General features: G+C 44.7%; 1 protein-coding gene and 1 long non-coding RNA gene across 16 annotated transcripts in view; one reads left to right on the top strand and one right to left on the bottom strand.

Moving 5' to 3' along the window:
* The window catches only part of ZBTB20 (zinc finger and BTB domain containing 20), a 511,117-nt gene that overhangs the window by 22,400 nt on the left and 473,577 nt on the right, over positions 1-15,140 (bottom strand). For all 14 annotated transcript variants that reach the window (XM_082221566.1, XM_082221567.1, XM_082221564.1 and 11 more), the window contains 2 exons: positions 6,280-7,872; positions 3,576-4,414 (listed from right to left, as the gene is read on the bottom strand). In XM_082221566.1, coding sequence (XP_082077692.1) covers positions 3,996-4,414; positions 6,280-7,872 — 2,012 coding nt within the window. In that variant the 3' untranslated portion in view covers positions 3,576-3,995. The remainder of the gene's footprint in view (positions 1-3,575; positions 4,415-6,279; positions 7,873-15,140) is intronic.
* LOC309531865 overlaps positions 1-15,140 on the top strand; it is a 134,981-nt gene that overhangs the window by 58,483 nt on the left and 61,358 nt on the right. The window lies entirely within an intron of this gene.

Genomic DNA, 15,140 nt, shown 5'->3' with positions numbered 1-15,140 from the left:
GTTATTGACAACTACCTTTTCTCCTCATGTGAAGAAAGTTGAGATATTGCTTAAAGTGAATTAAAGAACATTATCTTTGTACTCAGTGAAGATAATGTTCTTCCAAAAGACACTGTCATATACTTTTGTGCACTTCCTGATCTTTCTCTTTTCATTCTGATGCAGCTATTTTTTGCCTTTAGTTTGTGGATTACTAAAATGTGAGTCAACATTTATAATCTCAATCTTAAACACATTTTCCTTAGTTCAGAGCCCAGTGGGGATAAAGTTTCTTCCCTTCAGCTTGTTTAGAACTGGGATGTCGTGCATTTATTGACTGGTGACAGGGGCAGCATCTAAATTGCTTAAATAATTTATAAGAACAGTATATATCCTTTCACTTGTGCCAATAACCATTTTTTTAAAAGTTAATGTTGAAACAATGTCATCTTTGAAAATATTGTCGTGATATTGTAATATTTATCATATGTATAGGCTGTCTCATTGTAACTGGTTAGGATCTTAAAACAATCATATACAAACTGTGGCTACCTAGAAATCTGACAATATCCCCTAACCATGCCACTTCATCCCAGATAGATTATAGACAGTAAAACAAACGTTTTCACGCTAAGGAACAGTGAAGCTTTAAGTATTAAATAAATAAGAATAAAGCTGTCTAGCATGGAGGAGTGTCTCATAAAGTCCACAGACGTTAGTAATTCTGTCACTGTAATTCTGTTACGTAGAATAGGTCCCACCGATTTCCATGGAATTTATTTCCACATAAGCATGCTTAGGAATACAGTCTCAGCAAAATTTGGTTGAGAAAGGGATACATTTAAAATCTATCTAAGTATTTCCTCTTTGTCTCTTCTTTTACATATTATTGTACCGTATTTTTCACTCCATAAGACATACTTTTTTCATTCTAAAAAGGAAGGGGAAATGTCTGTGTGTCTTATGGAGCGAATGTGTGGTCCCTGGCAGCGGTGGAGCTGGGGACTTTGGTTCCTGGAGCAGTGGGGGAGTGGCATGTCGCCCGTGTGAGCATCCTAATGGTGGCGCCCATGTGAGCGTCCCCCGCCCATGTAAGGCAGGGGAAGAAGGCTTTAGAACACTCTTTAGAGTTCCCGCCATCCAAGAGACTCTGTGACTTGCATGAGAGCAGCCAGGAGCCAGCGCAGAGGGGGAACTTTCTCCCTCATGCGCTCTGTCAAACTGGGACGGGGAGCTCCCGCCAAGCAATACCCTGAGGCTTAGCTGCCAGATGCCCATGTGTGTCTGAAGGCTCTGAGGGAGATGTTGCCCAGAAGTAGAGAAAACAGGTCTCTTTATCCCTTGGATGAGCAAGCAAGGCTGGCAGGCAACACTTTTGGGTTTTGTTTGCAAGGCGAGGTGGCAACCTTCACTTTTGCTCTGTTTTTGTTTTGCATTTTTATGTTGTGATCTTTGGATGGAGGGCAGTAAACAAATTAACAACGCCTGATCTAGACAAGCTCTCTCTCTCTCTCTCTCTCTCTCTCTCTCTCTCTCTCTCTCTCCACCCCCCTTCCCCAGTGTCCTCTCTCCTGGGGAGCTGCTGAGCTTAATGCCAGGCGAGAGAGAGAGAGAGAGAGAGAGGTGCTACCGCCCAGGGAGATAGATGTTGAGGCTGGAGAATGAGGCTCATTGAAAAGAGCGGCGGCGGCGGTTGGTGCAGCCACCAGGAATGCCGATGAGTTCAGTTTTGCTGCTGCTGCTGCCTTTGGAGGCAGGCTTACTGAGCTGCAGGCGCTGCCAAGGCTCCAGTGGGAGAAGGTGCGTCTTATGGAGCAAAAAATACGGCACTTTGCTTGGACTAGAAATTACTGCACAGGACAAATGCTTACGAGATTTGTCAGACATTGGTCCAATTCAACTAGGCACTAAAAGCATGTCAGTCAACCTTGGGTGATAAATTCTCAAAAACTCCTCTAGGAAGATGTTAAAACTTTGGGGACATACCTTGTATCAATAATAAAACGAAATGAAATGAATTTCTAATGTATATCCTGCCTGCCTTATTCCACTTTGGGCCACACCTTTCTGTACCTATCCAAACTTTAATATCTTTGCAGATGAAAAATAACGAAGATGAGCTGTATTTGTAAGGAAAAAGAACAATCATGGTATCTTAGTAACTAAAGAGACTGGATCCATTTCTCATTTATGGAAGATTAAAGACAGAATAACAAGATGTGTTAGAACAATCTTCATACTTTGCCCATCTAGGGACTTCAGGACTTATGAGCAAAACAAATACTCCCATTCCAAAGGCCAGATAAATAGTGTTAAAATCTTGCTTCTGAAAACCAATTTCCTTTCATCAGAACCTTAGATGAAAATCAATTAAAAGCCAAGTAAAACCAAACTTCAAATTCAGAACAGCTTTTCAAGTGACACTACAAGGCGGGCAGAATATGATGGAGGGGAAAATCACATATAATATCACTTTACTCCCAGACTGCTATTTTCAAACTACTAAAAAGCACAGAGAAAAATAACAGAAAAAGGTTGATAGGTTATCTTTTGTTGAAACAAGACATCAGGATCACCTCGTTCTCTTTTCCTCTCTTGCTAATTGGAAGTAGGACTCCTAATCTGAACAGTCTTTATCTACAATGATATATATATATAGATATAGATATATATGTGTGTGTGCGCGCACGTATAAATATATATGCATATATTTATACATGTGCACACCATACACATATATATTTAGTTATGTAACTGAGCAGATATTAGTGGCAGTGTATGCAAAACAAAAGAGAAAACAAAAATTACTTTTAACAAGGTTACACTTTTGTTTTTTTGTTTTTTTACACAAATACTGTGGTAAATATATTTTTTTAAAAAATCAGCACTCTATCTGGTAAACACCACATCTGTCCCTCTATAAAATTCTGAATTAAAAAAAATCTTGAGAACTTTTTTTTTAGTTACTTCCCACCCACTTTCTACGTCACTTTCCTCCACAAGAATAAATCTTGATGCAGCCTTTTAAAAAAACAAAGAAACAAACCTACCCCCAAAGATTGTGGGAGCTAATCCTTTTCGTGTATCTAGAACACTAGGTGGGGAAAAAAATATTGAAATCTTTTCCTTTTGCTGTTTCTCTTTGATATTTGCAAAAGTCCCGTTGATTGTGCTGAGGCCCATGGCTCAGCAAAGACACTGAATAAATTACATAAAAAGCCAGCTTTGCTCACCTCAATTCTTACTTCATTGTTCCTAGCTTTTGATGAAATATGGTGTTGATGTTAGTGGGGAGGAAAGAAGTTGGGAATCATGAATCAGAATGTGTGGAATGGAACAGAATCCACAAGAGGAACCTATTATTCTCCTTCCCCATCCTGCAGGGACTCCACACCATCCAACCCAAACTCCCTTGCCCTTCTCCACAGCCCTTTTTTAAGATAGCAAGACTAATGGTGGAATCCAATAGGGCCCATTTTCTGTGGTTGCTGCTCAACCATACGGTTCTATTCCACAGTTTTAACTGGATACTGTGAAGTCCAAAGCGGTCAGAATTGTGAATCTGTCCATTGAAACACTGTAAGCGGTGTACTTACGACAGTAGGCCTTGTAGATTTCATAACATATTTCTCCTCTAGTTGTTGGGGTTTTTTTGTGTGTAGTGCTCTTCACAAGTGACAAAGAAGATTTTTTAAAAAGTTTTTTTTTTTGTAGTAAAGAAGGGTTGTATTTAGAGGCCAGTAGCTAGAGATCCAACCAGTAGATCTCTTGAAGCACTATCTGGCCTTAAGGCCACCATCAAAGGAAGGCTGAGCTAATTACTATTCACCCAGCTTCCAGAAATGTAATGTACCAGCAGGCAAAAAACAGTTCTTCATGTAGTACAAAAATGAAATGAAAATAAACAAACAAAAAAGTAAAAATGAAAAAAAAAATATTAAATTCTAGTGCCATAGCTTTTTGTTGTTGTTTCTCTGGTTGGGCTTTGTTGTTGTTCATAACAGAATAGATTTTACTTATCCATCTGAAACATGCATCCTCATGTGGTCATTGAAATGCTCAATTTGGTCAAACTTAGCAGGACAGACGGAGCAGACATATGTGGTTCCCTCTGCGCAGGCCATCACTCCAGTGGGAAGAGCCCTTGCACCAGTGCCCGTTGTGCTAGGTGTTCCATTTGTGGCACTATGAAGAGCCACGTGTCTTTCGAGCAGGGTCTTGTGTGAGAATTTTTTCTTGCAGATGTAGCATTCATAGGATTTTTCCCCACGGTGGAGCCGCATGTGCACATTTAGGGAGCTCTTCTGGGTAAAACGCTTGTTACAGATGCTGCATTGGTAGGCTCTGACACCGGTGTGAGTCACCATGTGTTTGATTAGGTAATCCTTTAGGGAGAAGGATCGCCAACAAATGCTGCATTGGTGCGGCTTCTCACCTGCATCATAGCATAAGGGGAGAGGAAAAGATGGGGAGAAAGAGAGAACCGGGGAGGGGAAAAAATAACACTGAATAAGTTCTCTAACGAATTAGCTACTTCTTTTTGTTATAATTATAGAACAACGGTTAGGGAGGAGAGCTTTCTTGGAAATCAGTATCTACTTTTATTGTATGTGATGTTTTTTCTCTCTTACTTCAATTGAAGGTGATAACTCATTTTCTCAAACAACAGAAAATGAACACAAATATAAAGTAACTTGGCCAAAATGAAGAACAGAGTGATGGTTTCTTGGCCTTCTCGTCAGTATTGTTTCAGCCTACAAGAATTGTTGGTTTTGTTATGCTGTGGATATTAATGTATAGCTGGGTTAGATAACCTTCTTAGAGCACGCTATATTTTAACACAGGACATACAGACCAGGGAGTTTTGCTTCACTGGATTACTGTTTATTTAGCTAGCTAGCAATTTTGAATATCAGTTAAAACACTTTTAAAAATCATGTTAATAAAGGGAAATATATTATTCAAAACATACAAAACCTTTCTGTTAATGCCAGTGCTTTGTTTTCTTAAAAAATGTTTAGGGGGTACTCTCATTTTCCTACTCATATTGAAATACTGCCCCTCAATGAGGCCAAACTTAGATTCACAAAATGTTTAGGGGTATGCGTACCCCTGTGTCCCCCCCCCCCCAGAAAAAAGCACTGGTTAATACATTTCGACATTAACACTTGGCTAAAGGTTCAACCCACTCTGTGTAGCACACAGCAGCAACTGGTAGCTACTTTACAGCAAGGCATCAAAAATGGAATTAGGGGATCATGCCTTTGCTGTAGCTGCATCCATAGTGAAGTATGAGACATATATCTTAGAAGTGACAGTTGGTGAGGTGTGGCACCGTCTCCTAACATACTATACCGCCCCCCGCACCTTGCTATAACTTCCTTTGGTATCATTTATCTTCCCAAACAAATGGACTATGTTGCTTCTCTTTACAGGTTAAGGAGACACTTTCAAAAGTGTGTTTACACTGAAAGTTACATTTTTCACTTTGTATCTTTCGACAGTGAATTTTCGCCAGGTAAGTGACTATATTAATTTCCCAGCCAAGAAATTAAATTACAAAATAAAGTATAAGGAGCAGGATCTCCTTATCACCTTAAAAACTGACAGTATTTGGTGGCCTGCTTTTTCATAGGCTAGTGCCCACTTCTCAAACTTATCAGTTTTCCAAGCTAGGTCACTGAAATTTTCTTCCCACAAAGATTGGAAAATGTATACTTTGGGATTTATTTTTATCCAGATTCATGATGAAAGTTTTTGGCATGAAAGATCCTACATTTAGGGGTTTTAGAATAGTTCTCAAAGATATTTACAGCTCTAAAACTTGCTTATGATACAAAACTTTACCTGTTCTAGCATTTAATTTTCATTTGTTCTCAAGAAGATGTGCTACTGTATTGCATAGGTGGGCAACCAGCAATCTTCGCCTTTGCAGCTCTGAAGCTGCCCCATTCTCCCATCCCATTAGACTTCCTACCTTCCTGTTCATTGCCTTATTTTATCTGACTTTTTAATGTTCTTTCCTACTCTTTCTATATCATTTCAGAAGAATTGTAAGAATTTTTTCTCCGCTTGTCTGAGAACAAACTGAGGTGCTTTTACAATATATGAGAATAAGATGCTGAAAGAGACAATTATGAATTCTTTCAGCATCATATGACTATTATTATTATTATTATTATTATTTAAATACAACATGAGGGTGTTAAATAGAAGAATATCTCTTCTAACCGACTGCATATTTATAAAGGTTTTTCCTCTCTGAGCCTACAGCCTCACAAATAAGAGGCACACACTTACCTGTATGTACAAACATGTGCTTGACATAATTCTGTTTGGCGGTGAAAGTCTTGTTGCAGAGGGTGCACTCATAAGGCTTTTTTTCACCCTGCCCACCTGCTGTGCTGTGGCCTGCAGAAGGAGCCAGGGGCTGTGGGGCTGGCAGTTGAGCAGTAAAGGTTGACAGACCAGGCTGGGAGACTGTCACAAACTGTGTCTGTTGGCCTAAGGGTTGGGGCAGGCTGAAGAGGAAAGGCTTAGGACCACTGCCAGCAGACTGTGTAGTAAACAGTGCAGGCAGGTAGGTATTGCCAGCTGTGCCAATGACTTGTGTGTTGCTGGTCAGGGTCAGCGGCATCCTCAGATTGCTGGTGAGGGTTTCTGTCTGGCGTAAGTAGAGCTGGGTGCTTGGCAATGTTTGGGCAACAGTCGTAGTGATAGAAGGCTGCAAAGTCCCCTTTTCAGTACTGTTGCTTACAGTGAGCAGTGTGCTGTCCCTTTCAATGTCATTGCCTCTCTCCGGTGAGGAAGAGTTGGCATCTATGTGCTGCTGCTGAATGCCTTCAGCAGAAGCATCATTTTGTTCTGCTTGAGGAGGGTCTTGCTGACCTTCTCGGCTTAGACCAGTTATGAATTGCTGCTCAACAGAATCAGGCTCAGTGCCAATAGAGGAACTGACTCCTGAGTCAAAGCTTTCCCCCTTGGGCTCACTCTCAGTGCCTTCTGCTTGATCTGTATCCTCAGTGCATTCTTCAGATTCATTTCGCTCTAGGATCTGTACCCTCTGCTGTCCATAGTAGTCATAGTCATCCTCCATCTCTTGCTTGATGTGAATATTGCCCATGAGGGTCTGGATCCGAACTGGACGTGGTTGCTTCCGGCAGTGTGTAGTTTCTGGAGTAGTGGAGAGATACCGCTCCATCTGCTGTGAGCGCTCATGGATCCGTGTAATCCAGCTTGGGTCTTCTATACGATGGTCTCTGGAAAGTCCCAGCGCTGTTTCATGGTGGCTGACCACTGCTCCACTGTAGAATGAACGCTCTCCGCTACCATTCTGCATAGAACAGGCATACAATGCTGAATAGATCCTGTCTACACTGTGCTGTGAGTGACTTTGCAGGTAGCCGGACTCTGTATCACTGCTCTGTCCTGAAGTGGCTGACTCAGGAGTTCCTCGCGGTGTCTCCTGGGCAGAATCCTGGATCACTGGATAGATGTCGCCCACATTCTGTGACACAATCCGGGTGCACTCGTCAATCACAGTCTTGATCTGAAGGATGCTGGCTGCTGTGAGGATCTGCAAGGCCTCTGACTGCGAGACCCGTAGCACCCCGCTGTACATGAAGTCAATGAGCTTTTGTACTGACTGGACTGACACCACAGAAGGAATTTCAATATCGCTGTAGCCCAGTAGCAGCTTGTCCTGGAAGAAGGGACTGCCGGCCGCCAGCACACAACGGTGGGCGCGCAGCATGCTCCCGTGGATGCGGACCGTCACATCACAGAAGTGGCCACGGTTGCGTTGCTCGTTGAGGGTCTCGAGCACAGAATTGCTGAAGTTGTGGAGATTGATGCTATGAATGCGCTCTGTCATCCCCTTGCAACTAATGTTACCTGCAGTAATGGAAAAGGCACAATAGAAAGGCAGATGAGATGCTGATACAGGCATGTTCCGACTCCCCCATTGTGTAATGTTGAAATTCTTTAGTCTGGGAAAACTTCAGTTCAGAATTTTCTTGCTCAGCTTTAAAGAATATTAGGAAGCTTAGGCAAAAAATAGAAATTCACTAAGATTTGAGGTGTGCGTAGCCTCCTTAATTAGAAAGTGAATTAGGTAATCATGCCAACCATTTCGCCTTCCCAATAATGAAGAGTTCAGTGTTCTTTCCAAGTGCCTTCAGAAATACAGACAGGAGAACATGTATGTTCCTACACATTCCCCTTTAAACACATATGGAAGATGAAGTAAGAAGTGTCTGCATAACTATATTTAGTTGTGGATGTACAGATCAAAATATTTACTATCTACCAGTACTAAAACCAATTTTAATGCCAGCTTAAGTAATGGTTTGTTTAACTTTCTCACAGGAGAAACATAGCAGTTTAATTATTGATAAATGAATGCTTCGGGTGGCCTTATGCCAATGGAATTACAGCTCCACTATGTCTGGGAGAAAATCTAGCAATATTGTTTAAGACATTGGTTATAGGTTTGTGTTTATTTTTATCTTTTACTACATTTGGATCTCACTTTTCAGGCAAAGCAGCTCCCAGAGCTACATACATGCAAGGCAGTCCCTACTCTCAGGCTGGCAATAAACAAACCCACAACATCCAAGGGAAAAGGGACAGGGAGGGAGCGGGAAAATCATAACCACAATCCGGGCACCAGTTCTTAAACAGTTGCTCCTATAATGACCCGCTGTTACAGTTCAGGCACAGAAGGTGTCTGATGGAGCTGGCCTTCACCCCAGAGCTGATGGAGTGAGCAAAGAGGCCTGATGGAGCTTGTCAAATATGATGATAGGACTGATGGGAGCTGTAGTCCAGATGAAACATCCGGAGGGCACCTGGTTGGCAAATGCTACTGTATGCAACTGCTGTGCCTGAAACCCACCATGATTAAGCTGGCACCCACATTATCATCTGTGAGGAGGCGGGGTAAAATGTACTTAACTGCCAGGGGAAGGGAAGGGCATCTAACGACACAGCTGTTGGCCAGCCTAGCCTCAAATTAAGAAACCAAAACTGAGGGCTTCCCCAAAGCCTAGGACAAGATGGTGCCCTCCCATGACTTGGACAGAAACTGGCTGGAATGGCAGCTGAATCAGATTTCCACAAAGGTAAAGCGACATCTTACACTCTCCCTAAGGGGAGCAGACTAGCTCTGCTCTCAAACACTTTCTCTCCTCCCACCCCCACTCCAGCATCTGCCACATGAGGCTGTTGGGTAACAGTAGAGCCGGCTCTGCAGAAAACCTCTGAATCCTCACAGTGTCTCACTGCCACCACCGCCAAGTAGGCTACACTATCGAGAACCACCAGGACCTCATTGGAAATTACAGTTCCTTTAAGTCTGGGAGCCACTTCACACATCATGTATCAATTGTTTTTAGTTCACCAGTGTTACCCCAGTTTTCAACATAACCTATGTTAATTTCCACCCACCTCCATTCATTGCCTCCCAGGATAAGAACTACAGTTGCATTTGATTACTGTGCCCTTTCTGAATGCACCTTTATTCATAACCTGCAATTAAAATGTTAAGTGTGAAAGGCAAAATTGTTCTGGAATAAGAGGTCTAGAGAATTTAAAACCCCACCCACGTTTACGTTTCATAAGCAATTTTTCTAGGTGTAAAGCAAACACCTTCTCCCAAGTCCCCAGATATGTTCAATATATTCATAACCAGACAACAGACGATAGTATGTATGCAACTCACAACTCCTGAAATATATATAGGGTGTAACTACATATGAAACTTAAATATGCCTATTAAACCCTCAACATTATTTCCTTCAAAGAATAAAATCCACTTCAGAGGGGCAGAGTGGAGAAGGGAGAGGATATTTAAACCCTTCCCTGCCCATTTCAAGCTGCTCCCCTAAGCAACTTTGCTTCCAGAAGTGAGGGTTTGAACCCATGTTTGCAAAGGACAGGGGTTAATACCATGTCTCCACCCCCAGTTGCCCTCTCGCAAGAGGAAAAAGAGGAAGAAAAGGGATTAATTTGTAAATAGTAAAGAAAAGCAAGACTGATGGAGAGAAAAAATAAGCCTAAGAAACTCATCCCCTGAAGAAAAGGGGTTCCTAAAGGAAGACCAGATTTTGCAACCACTTTTGATATAGCAAAACAGCTGGCTTCCGTTCATTACTGTTGCATAGTGGCAATTACCTCCAACTGTACCCTCATCAGCTGAAATCTACCATGTCATAGAGAATTGTTTAAGAAATCATTCTCCGGTACATGAGAAATATACATGATGACATGGATCTAATGTCTCACCAGGTGTGGTACATTCAGAAGAAAGGGTTGCCATCTGAAAATGACTGGTAAAAGCCATCTTGTCAAAAATGAGTGTGAAAAATAGGCTTAAATAGCCCAGTTCAATGATAAGCAGGGGCCTTCAAGCCTTTTGGGCTTAATCCTGTCTCAGAGTGGCCTTACTTTTGACATGTACTAAATCAAACACTTCATTATTCACCAATTTCGGTATCAGGAATGGGGCAGAATGAAGACACTTTTACAGAAACAAAGCCAAAGGTAAAGAAGTGCATCGCAGGCTACTAAGAATATTCATTTAAAAATGGCATCCAAATAAATAATCCATACATCTGAAATACTCTTTAACTGATAAATATACAAATCAATTCACTCACTCACCTAATTGTCACTGCATAGAATATTCAGAACAAAGAAGAAGAAAGGACTCCTGTCTCATTCTGTTCCCAGACCTGCCACTTTCTTTAAAGTTAATACAGTGGGAAATGTTTCTGTGAATTGAAGCAGCCTTTGTTAACTGACCCTCTTTTGCCCAGTGAATATCAACATAGAAATCCCAATGGACTCTGCTTGAGAAACTACTGTATAAGAGTTTGTTCCTTTTTGTGAAAGCAGGTTGATTCAGAAATGGCACACAAATGAAAGGGTGTGAAAATGCAAAGGCTATTCTTACCCGAGCCAGCAATGAATGGTCATATAGCCTGGAGGGAGGGGTGATATAACACAGATTGTGCACATGTGTCATACTTTCAGAATGCTGACAGGGGCTGACAAGGGGATTTTATCCTGCGGGCAAGGGTCTGGAAAATGTTTTTGTTATCCCTTTAAAACATACTAATAGTCAGGAATATGCATGTACCATTCTGTTTGGAATGAAACATCAGATTATGTCAGATCCTTTATGCTAACACAACCACTTTAAAAGAAGAGGAAGGTACTGAATTCTGAATGGCGGAACTGTTAATTGTAGTGTTTGAGTGTGCATGAAATGTTACTTGGAGCTGCACAGAGCCTAGTAATTATGATTTACAAGGGTGACTAAGGCTGTAGATTCAGATAGAATACTAGATTTCAGTTAATTGGACTTGAGTTCCTGACTTAAACTTAACTTATTTCCATAATGGGCTACACTTATATTAAAAGCATGCATACAGTTGCAAACCAAAGTAGTATAATTCTAGTAAAATTCTGACTAATTATTAGACTAAACCCCAATAACCAAAGAGAATTCTGAAATTTTCATATTCCAAAATATTCTTGTTAAGTAGCTTTAAAATCTGATTATTAAAAAATGCTAGAGCTTAGTTGTAAGCATAATGTAAATGAAAGATGATTAACAGTGTCAGTTTTGAAAAGAAACTTAATCAGAACTTCTTGTAAAATGATTTCAGATCTTATTGCACTATTGCCAATAATCCATTAACAATTCCAAAGAAATTATTTATCTGTGTTAAAACCAATTCCTTAATCTAATATTCTTTCAAGTAACACATTCAATGAATTAAGATACTGTTTATTTTACGTGGTAGTTAATCTGTTGATGGATTATAAGCAATAAAGTTAGCTAAAGGGAAATTCAAAACACCTGATTTTTTTCTTCAATGTGTACATAAAAATGGCCACATGATGGCATCATTTCTCAAGAAAAGAAAGCTGATGAATGTTACTATCTAGTTTGAGCTCTGAGCAGTTCGATCTGGGAAGAAGGTGCAAATGTAGGACTGCAACTGTCTTCTGACTGCTTTTAACAGCCAGCCAACAAGCAAAAATTCAGCAGTCAGAACTTCCTACAAGTAGAAATCTATTTTTGTTCAATAAATTTCTGTCCAATAAATGCCACCTGTTCTGTATTCATTAAAGGAATATCCATTGCAGTAAACAAACAAACAAAACCCCAACACTATAGCCCCTTGATATGCTTGGCTTCACAGCTATACAAAACACATGCAAGTTATAGGATCAGGTTAGCTGCCTCTGCCTCTGTATTAAAGCAAGAACTGCATTTGAATGTGTGTACAGTGGAAGTGCCTGATCACCTCATCTGTCTCCTGAGATATCTCTATGTGGGACAAGAAGCTACAGTTAGAACTGGATATGGAACAACTGATTGGTTCAAAATTGGGAAAGGAGTTCGACAAGGCTGTATATTGTCTTCCTGCTTATTTAACTTACAGTGGTGCCTCGCAAGACGAAATTAATTCGTTCCGCAATTCTCTTCGTCTTGCGGTTTTTTCGTCTTGCGATGCACGGTTTCCCATAGGAATGCATTGAAAATCAATTAATGCGTTCCTAGGGAAACCACCTTCAGGCCAGGTCCGGGGACAGTCTGTCCCCGGACCTCTTCTGAAGGCTTGGGGGGGGGACAAGGGCTTTTCTTCCCACCCCCAGCATTTTAAAAAACCCTGGGACAGCGGAGGACTTCTCCGCTGTGCGGGGCTATCTTAAAATGCTGGCTGGCGGCATTTTAAAATCGCTCCGGACAGCGGAGGACTTCTCCGCTGTCCGGGGCGATTTAAAAGCCCCTGGGAAGGCAGGCAGGGGGGACAAAGACTTTCGCCCCCTGCCCGCCTTCAGAAGGTGTTCCCGCCCCCCGCCCCACTTCGGAACAGCTTTCCGAAGTGGGGCGGATGGGGCAGGTGTCCCCGCCCCCCCTCCCCACTTCGGAAGAGCTTTCCGAAGTGGGGCGGCGGGGCCAGGTGTCCCCGCCCCCCCGCCCCACTTCGGAACAGCTTTCCGAAGTGGGGCGGCGGGGCCAGGTGTGTTCCCGCCCCCCCTCCCCACTTCGGAAGAGCTTTCCGAAGTGGGGCGGCGGGGCCAGGTGTCCCCGCCCCCCCTCCCCACTTCGGAACAGCTTTCCGAAGTGGGGCGGCGGGGCCAGGTGTTCCCGCCCCCCGCCCCACTTCGGAACAGCTTTCCGAAGTGGGGTGGCGGGGCCAGGTGTCCCCGCCCCCCCGCCCCACTTCAGAACAGCTTTCCGAAGTGGGGCGGCGGGGCCAGGTGTTCCCGCCCCCCTTCCCACTTCGGAAGAGCTTTCCGAAGTGGGGCGGCGGGGCCAGGTGTATCCCCGCCCCCCGCCCCACTTCGGAACAGCTTTCCGAAGTGGGGCGGCGGGGCCAGGTGTTCCCGCCCCCCTCCCCACTTCGGAAGAGCTTTCCGAAGTGGGGCGGCGGGGCCAGGTGTTCCCGCCCCCCTCCCCACTTCGGAACAGCTTTCCGAAATGGGGCGGCGGGGCCAGGTGTTCCCGCCCCCCCTCCCCACTTCGGAACAGCTTTCCGAAGTGGGGCGGCGGGGCCAGGTGTCCCCGCCCCCCCGCCCCACTTCGGAACAGCTTTCCGAAGTGGGGCGGCGGGGCCAGGTGTCCCCGCCCCCCTCCCCACTTCGGAACAGCTTTCCGAAGTGGGGCGGCCGGGCCAAGTGTCCCCGCCCCGCCCCACTTCGGAACAGCTTTCCGAAGTGGGGCGGCGGGGCCAGGTGTTCCCGCCCCCTCCCCACTTCGGAACAGCTTTCCGAAGTGGGGCGGCGGGGCCAGGTGTCCCCGCCCCCCCGCCCCACTTCGGAACAGCTTTCCGAAGTGGGGCGGCGGGGCCAGGTGTCCCCGCCCCCCCGCCCCACTTCGGAACAGCTTTCCGAAGTGGGGCGGCGGGGCCAGGTGTCCCCGCCCCCCCTCCCCACTTCGGAACAGCTTTCCGAAGTGGGGCGGCGGGGCCAGGTGTTCCCGCCCCCCGCCCCACTTCGGAACAGCTTTCCGAAGTGGGGTGGCGGGGCCAGGTGTCCCCGCCCCCCGCCCCACTTCAGAACAGCTTTCCGAAGTGGGGCGGCGGGGCCAGGTGTTCCCGCCCCCCTCCCCACTTCGGAACAGCGTTTTAAAATGCTGGGGGTGGGGAGTGAAGCGCTGCCAACCCCCAGCATTTTAAAATCTCCCCGTGTCCCGGGGAGGTTTTAAAATGCTGGGGGTCGGCAGCGCTTCGCTCCCGACCCCCAGCATTTTAAAATCTTCCCAGGACACGGGGAGATTTTAAAATGCTGGGGGTCTGCAGCGCTTCGCTCCCGACCCCCAGCATTTTAAAATCTTCCCAGGACACGGGGAGATTTTAAAATGCTGGGGGTCTGCAGCGCTTCGCTCCCGACCCCCAGCATTTTAAAATCTTCCCAGGACACGGGGAGATTTTAAAATGCTGGGGGTCGGCAGCGCTTCGCTCCCGACCCCCAGCATTTTAAAATCTTCCCAGGACACGGGGAGATTTTAAAATGCTGGGGGTCGGCAGCGAACGCTTCGCTCCCGCCCGCCAGCATTTTAAGATCGCCCGGGGCAGGCGGGGGGGAGGCAGGCGGGGGGGAGCAAAGACTTTTGCCCCCCGCCGGCCTTCAGAAGAGGTCCTCTTCTGAAGGCCGGCTGTGGGCGAAAGTCTTTGCTCCCGACCGCTAGCATTTCCCTATGGGCTTTCGTCTTGCGATGCAAGCCCATAGGGAAATTCGTCTTGCGAAGCGCCTCCAAAACAGAAAACCCTTTCGTCTTGCGGGTTTTCCGTCTTGCGAGGCATTCGTCTTGCGGGGTACCACTGTATATGCAGAAGACTGGACTGGATGAATCCCAAGCCGGAATTAAGATTGCTGGAAGAAATATTAACAACCTCAGATATGCAGATGATGCAACCTTGATAGCAGAAAGTGAGGAGGAATTAAAGAACCTTTTAATGAGGATGAAAGAGGAGAGCGCAAAATATGGTCTGAAGCTCAACATAAAAAAAACTAAGATCATGGCCACTGGTCCCATCACCTCCCGGCAAATAGAAGGGGAAGAAATGGAGGCAGTGGGAGATTTCACTTTCTTGGGCTCCATGATCACTGCAGATGGTGACAGCAGTCACAAAATTAAAAGC

This window comes from Podarcis vaucheri, assembly GCF_965113315.1.
Source record: "Podarcis vaucheri genome assembly, chromosome: 4".
In the NCBI taxonomy this organism is placed as follows: Eukaryota; Metazoa; Chordata; class Lepidosauria; order Squamata; family Lacertidae; genus Podarcis; species Podarcis vaucheri.
The sequence above is the reverse complement of the archived record's forward strand: the minus strand, read 5'-3'. Positions and strand labels throughout refer to the sequence as shown.